This window comes from Lacerta agilis, chromosome 1, assembly GCF_009819535.1.
Source record: "Lacerta agilis isolate rLacAgi1 chromosome 1, rLacAgi1.pri, whole genome shotgun sequence".
In the NCBI taxonomy this organism is placed as follows: domain Eukaryota; kingdom Metazoa; phylum Chordata; class Lepidosauria; order Squamata; family Lacertidae; genus Lacerta; species Lacerta agilis.
The window spans coordinates 95990524-96004222 of NC_046312.1; the positions used below are offsets into that span (position 1 = coordinate 95990524).

Sequence of the window (13699 nt, forward strand, 5' to 3'; positions counted from 1 at the left end):
GGGCTGCCCCTTGGTGTGTTGTTTCATGGTGCAGAAGAAGGCTCTGGGTGCATTTTTCGCTTCATCTAATGAATGCGTCTGTGAAACATTTTGGAATTCAAAAGCAGCTTCTTCACAGATGATGCCTGAGGCCAAGGTTCCACTCTTTCACTGTCTAGTGGTTGAATATCAACAGTGATAGGATATCGAGCTGTAAGGAAAGTTGTTTCTGGTTTGGAGATGTGAACTTGTGAGAGCCTTGAATCAGTATTATCTGATTTCTTTATGTCATCTTGAGTGGAAGAAACCTTAACATCCCCAGTGATTTTCACTGGTACGTCAGTCACACTTTGGGTGGACCTTGACACTAAAAAGAAAGAAATACGGATCAGTAACAGGAAGTATTTAACATTTGCTAGTGGCATGGACAGCCTTGATATGGCATTGGAGATATGTGGTCAGGATCTCTTGTGGGTTTGATTGAGGAAGTAGTGCTGTGGAGAGATTGTATCCCTTTCCTCTTTTGCCTATCAAAATCCTTGCCTATAATCCTTAATAGTTTTTTTTGGGGGGGGATAAGTTGGTGTGATACAGGCTCTTTCTTGTATGTCACCCTTTCAATCTAACTTAATAGCATCTTGGGAAGGGGGTGAATTTCTATCAGGAAAACAACTGCTTTCTCAGTATGACTCCCCCCTTTTCTATAATACACATGTGAGCGTTAATTAGTAAAATAAAAAACTTGAGTGGAAGAAGGTGGTCTATTTAAGGATGAACCTCAGCAAAATGGCTTGAGAAAGATACTGGAATGTACCTTCCAGGCCAGCTTTTCATATCAGTTCAAATTATCACAATTATATAAATGCACTGTAAAGGATGTTGTCAGGATGATCTTTTACATAGGACCATAGGAATCTAAGTGAGAACATTGTAGCCCAATATTGTCGATACTGAATGGAAGTATCTCTCTAGGATTCAGACAGGGTCTTTCTCAGCCCTTTCTGGAGATGGTTGGGACTGAACCCACCAGCTTGCATGCAGATGCTCTACCACTAGGCCTTGACTTTACCAGATTTTGATGTGTTTGCAAAAATAGCCCGTATGATAAACACCTTTTTGAGACCTAGAAATGCATGCTGTTTCTTAATGTACTCTTACTATCACCCCTCTCCATGCGAGAGGCCTGCTTCCATCAATACCACCCCTGCCCTCCCTTTTCTGAATAAGGCTATAAACTTTCAAGACTGGAAGAGCCTTATAAAATCAAGCTGCCATTCAAAGGCAGGCTTATCCACGCATCAGCTCTGTTCTGCAAACATAGTACTTTCCCTGATTTAATGCATAGAATCGACACTGCAGTAGCACATCCTGCAGAAATCAAGGACAATGGAAGTCCTATTGCCACAATGGATTCAGAAAGAATTTTTCTCCTACATCAGTGTTACTGACAGCGGGCAGCAGCAGCTGAATCTCTGTCCTGATTCCTTACCAAAGTCTTTGTATGTTCTTTTGTTTTAAACACCTATACGTTTCCCTATAACCATAGGGGGCAGCTTATAGCATTAACACACCACAACATGGAATTATTTGGGAATATCCATAGTGCAGTCGGGTCTTCACCACTGTGTGCGCTATAGAGATTACCTAGGGAGATTTTGAACTGATGAATAAAATGCAGTGATAACCATATCATAGGGATGTCTTTTTGAAAACTGCTAGTGTTGGAAATCGGGTTCTACCATGAGTAAGAGCACGTGTTGCGATCGGGACCTGGCAAGACACATTCCTGCGGGGGTGGGGCCGGTAGCCGGCCTTAGTAGCTAATGGTCAGTTAGGAGTTGCTGGGCAAAAGTTAATGTTGCAACTTGTGATGGACAGCTTAGCGTCCTATTTAAGCCTCAGCACGTAGGGCGTTCCTTCTCTTGGCTTCGGCTGCTGATCAGATCATCAGGCTGTGAACACGGTTGCATTAACCTTATTTATCCCTTATTTATCCCTTGTTGAACCTTTGGCCTTGTGCCTTTATTCTTAATTTACCTCGGTTAACTTTAAGACCCACCACCCTCATTTTAAGAATCCCCTTGTGATAATACCCTTCCCTCTACCCCCCCTTTCCCCCCTCCTCCTTCCCCTCTTGGGGTCCCTGATCCCCCTTTTGCAGGCCCATGCCGCTTCCTCACAAGGAGGCCCCTGATTGCCTTTCCACACACACACCTCCCACCATTCGGGTGGCCTGTTGGGGTCCTCTTGTACAGTTGTTGGATAAACTACATTTATTTCTGGCATAGGGCATCTCTATTGCCAGCTGGTCTGTGTCTAGGCAGCCTAAGAGGGTGGCAAATCACTCTGTAGCCCCAGGGCTTTGGTGTGTGTTTCACAAAGGTTGGATAATAATAATAACAGATAATAATAATAACAGCAGGGGGTTGCTTTTCCTGTTTGATTTCCAACCCCTCCCCTGGCAGGGGCTTCGCCACACCAGGGGCCTGTTTGGGCTCTTCCCTCTGCTCCTTGGGAAGATTCTCCCTGTGCCCATTAGCTCTGCCCATGCATAATCCTCCTGGCTTGCCTTTCCCAATAGTGAGAGCCCCCATTAGGGGCTTTCCTTGCACAAAGGTTCCCCCCCCCCATTTCTCCCACTTTATAATAGTGTGGTTAGTCAGGGCTGTTCCTAGATTGGCTGGAATCACTTTCATTAGTATTCCTGCAGGCTGCCTTTAATTTGGGGGTGTGCAGTGATGTAGGCCGTTTTTTAATCTAGCCATGGGCAGGAGCACTATTGGGAGGTTCTTTAATACTGCAGCTGTTGCTATTGTGAGCGTGCTTTCCTAGCTTTTGATGTGAGCACTGCTTTGGGCTGCTTCTTTTTCATTTTGTGTGGGCCTCATCATGACACAGATCCTCAAGAGCAGAATCATTGAGGCCTACAAACCATTGAAGCCTAAGCCTTCTACTGTTAACAGTAAATGGCTGAGTCTCTGTGACATGTGACTCTCTCTATACAATTGTATCAGTCTTCTTGCAGGCTTAGCAGCTCTGTGTGGGTGTGACTGCCTGAATGTTTGTGCTGTTCTTGCTGATGCATCTCTGAGGCAGACATGGTGGAGCCGGTTTGCTCCTGGGGCCTCTTATACTGGGGCACTCTGTGTATGCTCTTTAGCTTTGCTGTTTCCTGAGCAAGTTTATTTTCTTCAAGTATATTTTGCCCTGTTAGGTCAGTCACCATTTTAGATGTCTATCTTTTAGCATTCCTTATGGGGATACTCTATTGCTGGGTAGGTAGAATAAAATAAGAATAATTTATTGTCACTATACCACATGTTTACAGTGAGTTTGAATGAGCCTGCTCCCCCCAATTTCACAGTCCTTGTCACATTTCGAGCTGTCGTATTACTACCAACCCCTAACGGCAGCTGCGATGTTGCTGTATTTCATTCAGCAGCCGCACGGCCCGTGGGTAATAAACTCTTCCTTAACCTGTTGCTGGAATGGCTCCAAAGTAGGCTTCTATGCAGCTTGCTTCCTATCCCAGCAAAGAGGGCTATTAAGGGGCCGTCCCAGTCACTTTTTCACCCAATCTTAGTTGTGCTATGGGCCATATTAAATCCCTCATAGCAAGCTTGGCCAGTGATCCAGAAGCGCCGGGCCCGCTTCGCATCCAGAATGGATGGTCTCTTTCAATGCTCCACCCGTCAATTCAGTGCTCAAGCAGGGCCATTGCCTCTGATGGGGTTTCGTCTCCTGCCACCTCGGCATCCAGCGAGGAGGGAGAAGAGCTCCCGGCATCAGGGTTTAATTTCTGATTCCCAATTTCACGGAGTCCAGTTCCTTCCTCCCCGCAGGCCCCGGTGCAGGTGGCGGGATGATTTCACAAATGTGTGGACTGGAAAAATCCATGCCAAATTGCTGGCTTATGAGATTTCCCCTTCTGAATTGCTCAAATTGGATCTTACAGCGGCAAAAAGGTGCATAAATCAAAGTCTGGAAGATGTGGAGCTATATCAAAATCTCTTAACTGGTGGGGGAGTTTGTTCACCGTTAAATATTGGCATTACCCCTATTTACCAAGTTCCATCTTATTTAACATCTCTCACGGTTGCTTCTCATCGATACGCCTTCATTAAAGCTAGGTTTAATGCTTTCCCATCAAACGTGCTGAGTCACAGATTTACTAAGGGCCAAGTTTCCCCCATGTGTGCCTGTGAAAATAAATCAATTGAATCTCTACAGCATGTAATGTTCAATTGCCCTATGTACAGTTCGATCCGTGCCAGTATATTAAATCCGATAATTCAGTCTATTGCGGATAAGCCAGTTGACCTATGTCTTGCTTGGGTTCTTCAAGATGTGGACCCTTACATAACCCTACAGGTTGCTAGACTCCTAACAGCTGTTATTGCGTATAAGAGACGAAATGGGATGTTAGCTGATTAATGAAATTACAAATATGTTTTCCAAAACGAAATTAGTCACTGATTTTAGTTTTATGCTTAAATTTTTAACTTTTTAAAAATTTCTCTGAGATATGCTTTTATGGAAATGTTAATATTGGTCCTTGTGAGTTGTGTTTTTATTTGCGGCTTGTACGGTGCCGTTGTTTTATTTGATTCTCCTTTGTTTGTTCTGTTTGTTCTGTTTTGTATTGTAAGATGGGCGCAAATGCCGAATAAACATCTATCAACTCAGCGGGCAGCTAGGAGGAGGGGGCAGCAAAAGGCCCCCTCCCGGGCTGGGAGGTCTTCTCAGTCCTTTCCTGGGTCTTCTGGGGTTGGTATCTCACCCGTTTCCTTTCCTCAGTCTCTCCCAGGTACTTTGCTGCAGGATCCTGCGCCTGAGTCCTCTGCTGAGGTCAGCCTGCCAGTGCCGTTACAAGCATCTTCAGGCGGGAAGCGCTGCCACAAAAGACGTTCCAGAAAGCCAGCCAAAAGGAGCTAGGGAGTCTCTTCTTCTCCTTCAACGGCCTCTTCCAGGTACCTCGGCCCAAGGGGCGATTCGCCATGACGGGAGCACCTTTTGGTGGGGCAGCAGTATAGGTGCTGGCATGCTTGCAAAGCTATGCGGAAGGAGCCTATCTTATTGATAAGGAGTCGCCTTGGGCCGCAGATAGCCTGTGCAGCATTCGAGACCTTGAGTACCTCCTTTGATCGGTCTTGGAGATTGAGTCTGGTTAACCTCGTGCACCCGGGTAACCTGTTAATATGATTATTATTCTCGCGGGATCATGGGACAACACGGCTTAGTTATTGGGCACCTTTATTCCTTCATTGAGGAGCCGTGTGTCCTGTTGACAGGTCATCTAATTACTTTTGCAGGCAAAGCAGTTGCACAGGCGTTTCCCTGCCCGCTTCCAAGTAAGCTGCAGACGGATCTTAGGCGGAGGTCACAACCTCCAAGCGACTGCATTAGTGTTCACCATGGCAGGATTCGTGAACCTGCACATTGTCTTAGGTGCATTCTGATGCTACCGGAATTGCTTAGGGTTTTAATGCAGGGGCGGCAGCTGTTCAACGCCATGGCCCCGAGTCCGGTGTAGCAAGGCAATCGTGTGACCTAACCTGCTTGAGTTTTCCCCTTTGCAGTAACTGTGCCCATCTGGATTGAGGAGTCCAGCGACAGTTGGAATTGTACTTGGTATGGCGACCAGGCAGTGGGGACCTGGCAAATGGCCCTCACATTACTGTAGAGTTTTGCCCTCTTTTTTACACATTGTCAGCTGCACTGCTTAAGGTTTAAATGGTGTTTGCTGCTCATGTTCTTACGGGTTCATCTGAGGTTTCGATGTTGCCCTCTCCCATATTTCAGACGGGGACCTCCAGGTCCCAGGCTCTGGTCGCCTAGTTGGAGCCAGAATTTTCTGGAACCCTTGTGGCAATTTAGCGACAATTATTTATTATGAGAGAGTAGCTTCCATTCCCTCTGCCACTTTAGGCTTTGAGCAGCTCCGGAGTGACTTCTTAACCTTTCGCTGGCAGTCTTGCCTATTTGGAGGGACTTGCCCCCATTCTCTGAGCAGGCGTTGCAGTCCTTGGCTCGCCTGCTCTGGTTCGGACGGGCCCTAATATCCAGACTCAGTCCACTGCAATTTCTATTACAGCTCTCTTGGAATGGGGGCCCTATATCCGGCCGTAGGCAGCGGGGAAGCCAGGCCCTGGCCCGTTGAAGGACACGGTTTAAGATTTGGGCGTTGAGAACGCTAGGATAGGGCACACTTTAGTGCATGTAAACGCCCTTCCTTGCCCAGTGTCAGTTTGCCAGGGTCATGAGCAAGGCCATAGTGGCCTATGGCTCTTCGGCTGGTAATTACCCCCCTCACACTTCCCAATTGGCCCGCCAGGACGGTGGCGCTTTGGGGTTTGCCGGCAGATGGAATGTTGGGACTGGGAAGGTGGAAGCCCGCTGCTCATAAGGGGTTTGTGAGACTTCGGTCTTGATTCCTGAATTGATACTGCCTGTTTTCTGCTTTCAGGTCCCGAGCCCAGCTGCATTTGGATTGTCGGGCACAGCATCGTGCACTGGGCCAGCGCCAAGGCATGGGAATTGGGGCTTGGTGCTACTCTTGGACTTTTCCCAAATTTGAGAGTTACTTGGTTGGGCAAACGGGGCATGCTGTGGGATGAGCTTGTCCCTCTGGTTAAAAACCGGGTTTTTTTGGGTGGGTCCCCCGGATATCTTGTGATTCAATTGGGGGAGAATGACTTGCCCCGAACTGGTTGTCGCGCTTTGCGCTTCTGGATTCGTAGAGATTTAAAAATTTTGGGGGGCCAGCCTGCCCAACACAATGCTTATCTGGTCACATTTGCTGCAGCGAGCTTCCTGGCGGGGAGCTCGATCCATGGCAGCGGTCAATAATGCGAGGAGACGAATTAATGGCGTTGCAGTGAATACAGTGCGAGCCTTGGGGGGTACTGATATTCCGCACCCCGGCATCACCTTCCTTGCCACCTCCCTGTTTCGAAGGGATGGAGTTCACTTGTCCCCTGATGGGAATGACTTATGGCTGGGGGCGATAGCTCGTGGTATTAGGGTTTGGCTTGCAGGGTGAGTGGTTTTGGCGGGAGCCAGTTGGCTCTGGTGGCGGTTAGGCATTGGTTCCTGTGTGGATTGCTGGATTGGGCGCTGCCCATCCAGAATCATGTTGATGCTGGGAATTCCGTTAAAGGAATCCGGCGACTCTTATGCTTTGTCCGATGCCCCCGGTAGGGGTTAGGGCCATAAGCCGAGTCCCCGGGACCATTGAGGAAGAGGGACGCGTTGCTGCCCCCCCGTCCTTAACTCTCCTCAGTCGCATTCTCCCAATCGCTGGTTCTAGGCCAGCCTCTGTCCCGGTGTGACAGTAGTCTGAACCAATGCCTACGCAACCACTCACCGAATTTGTATTTAAATAAAGTTGTGGCCCTAAATTATTTGCCAAAAACCCAAACCAAAAATCTGTCTCCTGTGTCAAGTCAATGGGGGGTGGATTGAGGTCCTCGATACGCAATAGATTTCCCTTTTCCTCTTCCATTTAATTCTGAACTGTACTTTTGCCGGCAGGATAATCACATAATTTCTCATTTGAAGCACTACATAATTTACCAACCCCTGAGAAGAAAGTAGGTTTCGTTAATAGAAATTAGAATCAGGGCAGAATTTTTTATTTATTTTTTAAAGTGACACTTTTTGTCTAACAAAGAAAGGGTGAAACTGAAACGTTTCTCTAAGGTCATGGTTCATATTTTCAAATCGTATTTCATGCAATCAATCAATACTTTTAAATCTATATACCATAAATCTATATGCAGAGGTGGAGCTGGTTAGACCTATTCATTTTGCTTATTTAACCTACCAAGTAATTAAATATTGGATTGGATGGGGGGAATACCAATGACATTGTTCAAGGTCAAAGTGGACTTTATATTCCCCTCCACAAAGTGTTTTGCATATGCAGTACCAAACTAGGTTTTATTTATTTATTCCTTCATTAATTCATTCCTTTCTTAAAGTGTCACGCATCTTTGGAAATATGTAAGCAGAATGAGCTATAGCTGGAGTGACTTCCTCCTAATATGAGTATTTGCCAAGTTGCATGCTTGGTATTATGGGGAACATCAATGTCTTTGTAGCCTAAAAAAAAATCAATGGGAAGGGCCATGGCCACATTGTTTATTAATTATGGCAAGTGTGCTGCAGAAAAGGCCTTTGGCTACTTAAACAATTTAGAATTTTTGGGGGGTGTATTGTTTTGTTTGTTATTATGTATCTTTGTGATTCTATAGTATTTTATATTTATATTTATATTTATACTATGATCCTCGGGTGAAGGGCAGTATAGAAACAATAAATAAATAAATATAGTGTGCTTATTAAAGGGTAGCATTTATACCTGCAAATATTCCTTTGAAACGTTGACTTGACTAATTGTAAATTGTGGTAGTATTACTCATGTTATCTACTTGCAAGGAATCCCAAACCTGCTTTTCTTCCTATCTAAGTTTTCAGCATTACTGGGTCTGAAAACCGTAGATCAGGAACGTAGCCAGAGTGCTTCTGTATGACTGGAAATATTGTTACATGCTTTGGTGACAACCAGGCTAAATTATTACAACAGGCTTGACATGTGTCTGCCATTGAAAAGTGTTTGGAAATCACAGTTGGAACAAAATCCTGCAGCCAGAATTTGGGCTGGGGTGTGTTTACTGGAGCACATGACTCCGCTGTTGGAAATTATTTATTGGCTCCCTCCTTGTGTTCTGTTTGTGAGCACAATTTGAAGCATTGGTTTTTACCTTTGAAGCCATAAATGGTTTAGGGAACACCCCTATCCATTGCCTATCCATGTAAATTTGGCTATCCTTCCACTGGGTGGTAGGTGTGAATGGTGTGATTGACAGCTGATGTCTGATAAAATTGATGCCAATGGAAAATAAACCAGTGGGTACCGAATGTTTGAAGAGGGTTTTCATTGCCCTTCTACCCATGAGAGTTAGAAACTCTCTCAATTCCTCTCCTTTAAATAAATATTTAGATATCGATATAATGAAATGCCTCAACAGATGGTTGCTTTAGCAGTCCTGTTCACAATTAAACATGTGTTACTTCCACCCGAGCATTTACCCACCATTGATCATTATGGCAGCTCTGACTGGCCATGCTGAATATTTCCCCCACTTGGCTTCTTATTTTCTTGTCACAGCTTTACAATGTACTCTATATTTTAAGAATGCATCTCATTATTAAGACAATTCAATAAATTTTCAATTTGTATAGCTTTAGTATCGTTAACATTCAGTACACATTCTGAATAGCTCATCCTTCATTTAGAAAAATGACTGCAAAAACATTTCTCTGACATATTGTGCTCTGTGGTTCATTACTTTAAACTAGAAACATACACCACCAACACCACATATGCCTTATCTAAATTGTCGGGAGTATAGAAAAATTATATTAGTCTAAGGATCTTGCTACAAGAGTGTAATATCGTCCCATCTTCCATTTATCTCTCTTCGCCTCTTTATTAACCGCTTCTCTGGGTTTCCCCTCTGAATTTCTTTTGTGACACAGATAATCTATCCAGACTTTTAAAAAAATATAGGGGGAACCAAGACGACTGAACAAGTCAACAAAATGACCAAAGAGAAAATGACATGGTATGAGCACTCAACAATGTCAGAAGCCATGTTTTCATATGCACTGGTGCTCAACACTCCATATACAAATGTCTCTCTCTCTCTCCTCCCTCTCTCCTCTCTCTCTCTCTCTCCTCTCCTCTCTCTCTCTCTCCTGTGTGTGTGTGTATGAATGCATGCTTCTAGTCAAGCATGATAAAATTTAAAAGGTTTCTACTAGGGCTGGCAATAACTGGTTTTCAATAGTGCGGTATATCACCAGCTAATCATCGTGATATATATCACGATATCTGAAATAAGGAAGGAACTACACAGAAGTGAAGAAGATAATGTCCTGGCAGCTGCTAGTTCTTACAGGTCTAAAACAGATACCGGGTAAATGATGATATTATTAATCACCTCAATGTACTACTCAAATTCACCAGACAAACTTTGCATGTACATGTGTATACATGACTCTATTTAAAAGGTGGCTTCCAATGTGACTGTGATCATGTCAACTAATTCACTCAGTCTCCTCAAATGATTCACAGATCATTCAGATTCTGTGTTCAGATTCTGTGTCAATGAGTAAATTCAGAGGAAGGAATTAAGTCAATGTACAGTGCGGGTGGCGCTATGGTGTAAACCACTGAGCCTTGGGCTTGCCAATCGGAAGGTCGGTGGTTCAAGGCCCCGCGACAGGGTGAGCTCCCATTGTTCAGTCCCAGTTCCTGCCAGCCTAGCAGTTAGAAAGCACACAGTGCAAGTAGATAAATAGGTACTGCTCCGGTGGGAAGGTAAACGGCATTTCCGTGTGCTGCTCTGGTTTCGCAAAGCAGCTTAGTCATGCTGGCCACATGACCCAGAAAAACTGTCTGCAGACAAATGCCAGCTCCCTCAGTCAATAAAGCGAGATGAGTGCCACAACCCCAGAGTCGTTTGCGACTGGACTTAACTGTCAGAGGTCCTTTACCTTTACCTCTTAACTACATCCATTTTCCATTTATCTTCCTTTCTCAAAAAAACCTTTTAACTGCTTATGTGATGGCCTGGGAGTCAGACTCTGATGCTGAACCTGAGGGATCCCAGCCGCACAGGATTCCCCGCCTCCAGAACCAGCTGAGCCGGGGCCAGGGCTTGAGCCTGAAGGATCCCCACCTGTGCTGGATCCCCAGGTGCAGGCATCAGCAGAGTCTGCTCTGGCTCCTGATGGGAGGGACCCATTGCCTGCAGGTGCTCCACTCCCAGCCTCTTCAGAGGAAGCTGAGGCATCCCCTGGGTCCAGTAACCCACCAGCCTCTCCTGAGCTACAGAGGCTCAGGGCAGAGAGGCGAAGGGTTAAGTGTCTGCAGGAGGAGTGCTCGCCTCCAGGCCCGGAGGAGGCGAGTCTCCGGAGGACCGGGACCGCCCTAAGCATAGGGCCAGATAAAAGCCAGCCAGACCCAGCCCAAGTTGCGTGAGCAACTTAGTTGCAAGCGTGTGCTCAACCTGCAACCTTGTGCCTGAACCTGCCTTGGACCTTGACCTGCTCCCTGCCTCGCTCCCCGCCAGACTGACCTCCTTTGGACCCCTAGACCCAGGACTGGACTTGGACCTCGCTTCATGGACAAACCCTTGGGGCCAGCACAGCTTATAATTTTGGTGTAGAGCAATAGTGAAGAACCTCAGGCCCAAGGGGTCCAATGTAGCCCTCCAGTCCAGCTCACTATCCAGCTTAGCACTCTTTTCAGGCTATACCCTTCTCCAGAACCTTCACTGGTCCTAAAATGAACACACACACACCACACCACACACACACACACAGTATAAAATGCTGTTTCATTATGTTGTTGTATGCATTGTCATTGTTTATTTATATTTTTTCACTTAAAATATAAAACAATCACATGTGATGACCACAGGAACCAGTATATGAACCAGGCAGACATGGATTAGGATGCAGTTGCAATCCTAATGACATCCAGAATTAGTTTCCAGTCAATTAATTGGATTTAATTCCAACTGTGGGAGGCAGTGGAAGACAGGAGTGCCTGACGTGCTCTGGTCCATGGGGTCACGAAGAGTCGGACATGGCTAAACGACTAAACAACAACAAACTCTAGTTAAAAATGGACATATATTTGTTCCCCAAATCTCAAAGATTTCTCAGCACCGCTCCATGGTTTTGTGTGTGTTGTGTGTGTGTGTGTGTGTGTGTGTGTAAGCATTAACTGGTAGTTTACCAGTGAGATTTTTAAAAGTTCGGTTGGAATAAAAACGGTGGCAAACACTGTTGCAAAGACTTCATTGCTGCCAAGTGAGTGGTGCTAAAATCATGAGTTATTTTATAGCGAAAGAGGTTGTATTAAGTGAGAGCAATCTATTTACCCATGTCATATTAAAGGACTTATTTATTTGTCTCAGAGTCCAGATCATTCCTTGGTTTTCAAATGAAAATCTTTCAGAACAGTGTAATTGACATTTAAATCCATTTATTGCTGCATTTGAATAAAATGAGATCGAAGAATTTGAAAGCTTCAATCATTAAAGCAAACACAATCCTGGCATGCAGCAATGATGAGGTGGAGTGCAAGTCAGAGGATATTTTTCTGAACTGTATAAGATGTGAGAGGAAATAGCATTTAATTCTAGTTAATCCATTTAATGCTTAAGATATTCCCCAAATGCTGCACTAGATATATCCCTCTCCGTGCCAGCTACTTCATTATGAAAAGGGCAACATAAAGCTACAGAGAGCATTTAGCAGGAGGAAGCAATCAGAATTCAGGGCTATGGTGAGTGTAACATTGCATCGAAAAGCAGCAGGATATGCTGAACCTAAAGTAACTATGAAGAATTGGATAGGACACCAAATTCCACTCTTCTCTCCTCATGTCCCCTACATGAGTAGGAGTAAAATGCTGGAAGGCCTATTGGCCCTCATGTACTTGGAATTACATTACATCACGAATGCACATTGTCAACTGGAAAACAATCAGTAAAAAGAGGGAAGCAATGATTATTTTTGGACACCTGTCAAATTCACAATGAAGTAATCCATTTTCATGGATCATTTCTGAATCAGATGCGGAGAGTGGTAGCCTGCCTATCATTAAATTCAGAGGATATAAGTACATTTATGTCACAGAAGAAAATTAAATGTTCTTAGGTTATTCATGCTAGTTAAATAATGTTTAGAGCAGTGTTTTTCAACCACTGTTCCGTGGCACACTAGTGTGCCCGAGATGTTGCCTGGTGTGCCGTGGGAAAAATTGAAAAATTCAAGAGAATTACTTTAATATAGTCAATATAGGCACAGAGTTAAATTTTTTAACATTTTCTAATGGTGTGCCTCGTGATTTTTTTCATGAAACAAGTGTGCCTTTGCCCAAAAAGGTTGAAAAACACTGGTTTAGAGTAGTAGCAGTAAAAACTGCCAATGACAAAATAGCAATGGTGGTGATTATGTTTGTTGACCATGCACATGCCAGCCATTAGACCTGTTTCCTTACTACTGCTGTGGTATTCTCCAGTTATGTAATCACGCCAGATGGGAGTTAATAACAGCAGGGGGCATACCCTGAGTACTCCAATTTCTGACAAAATATGTGATATATATTATATAATATATATATATATATATATATATATATATGGGTCTTTGCAGCTGTCTACTCTTCACACATTGACTTGTCCTAAAATGTTCATCCCGTGGATGGTGCCATAAAACTACTTATGCATAAGTATTTGGAGGATGCTGCTGGGACATCATTAGCTCTTCTTCATTCCTACAAACCAGACCAAATATAATATTAGCTAGATGAAAGAAAGGATTGTTGCCCCCCCCCCATTTCCTATTTTTTAGACAAGAAAGTTGACATGTTTCCTCATGCAACCTCCCTGGTATATCTTTCCAGCTTTCTGCAGCACCTGAAATTAGCATGAAAGTTTTGGAGGCAGTTTGAGGGAAAGGTGGGAGAAATTGAGTATGTCAGTTTTAAACAAAAGGGGGGAACCTCCATATTTGGAATAGTCAAAATTATTATTTTAAGCACTGGCATGCTATACCACTGAGAACCCCCCCCATACTCTATTGAAGCCTAAAGTGAAGCTTTCTTTGCTTAACCTCTGCTTTGTGCATTCTATCTCCT

General features: G+C 44.5%; 1 protein-coding gene across 1 annotated transcript in view; it reads right to left on the minus strand.

The window, feature by feature from the left end:
- LOC117046728 (von Willebrand factor D and EGF domain-containing protein-like) overlaps positions 1 to 13699 on the minus strand; it is a 165346-nt gene that overhangs the window by 46007 nt on the left and 105640 nt on the right. The window contains 1 exon segment of the mRNA XM_033149089.1: positions 152 to 346. Coding sequence (XP_033004980.1) covers positions 152 to 346 — 195 coding nt within the window.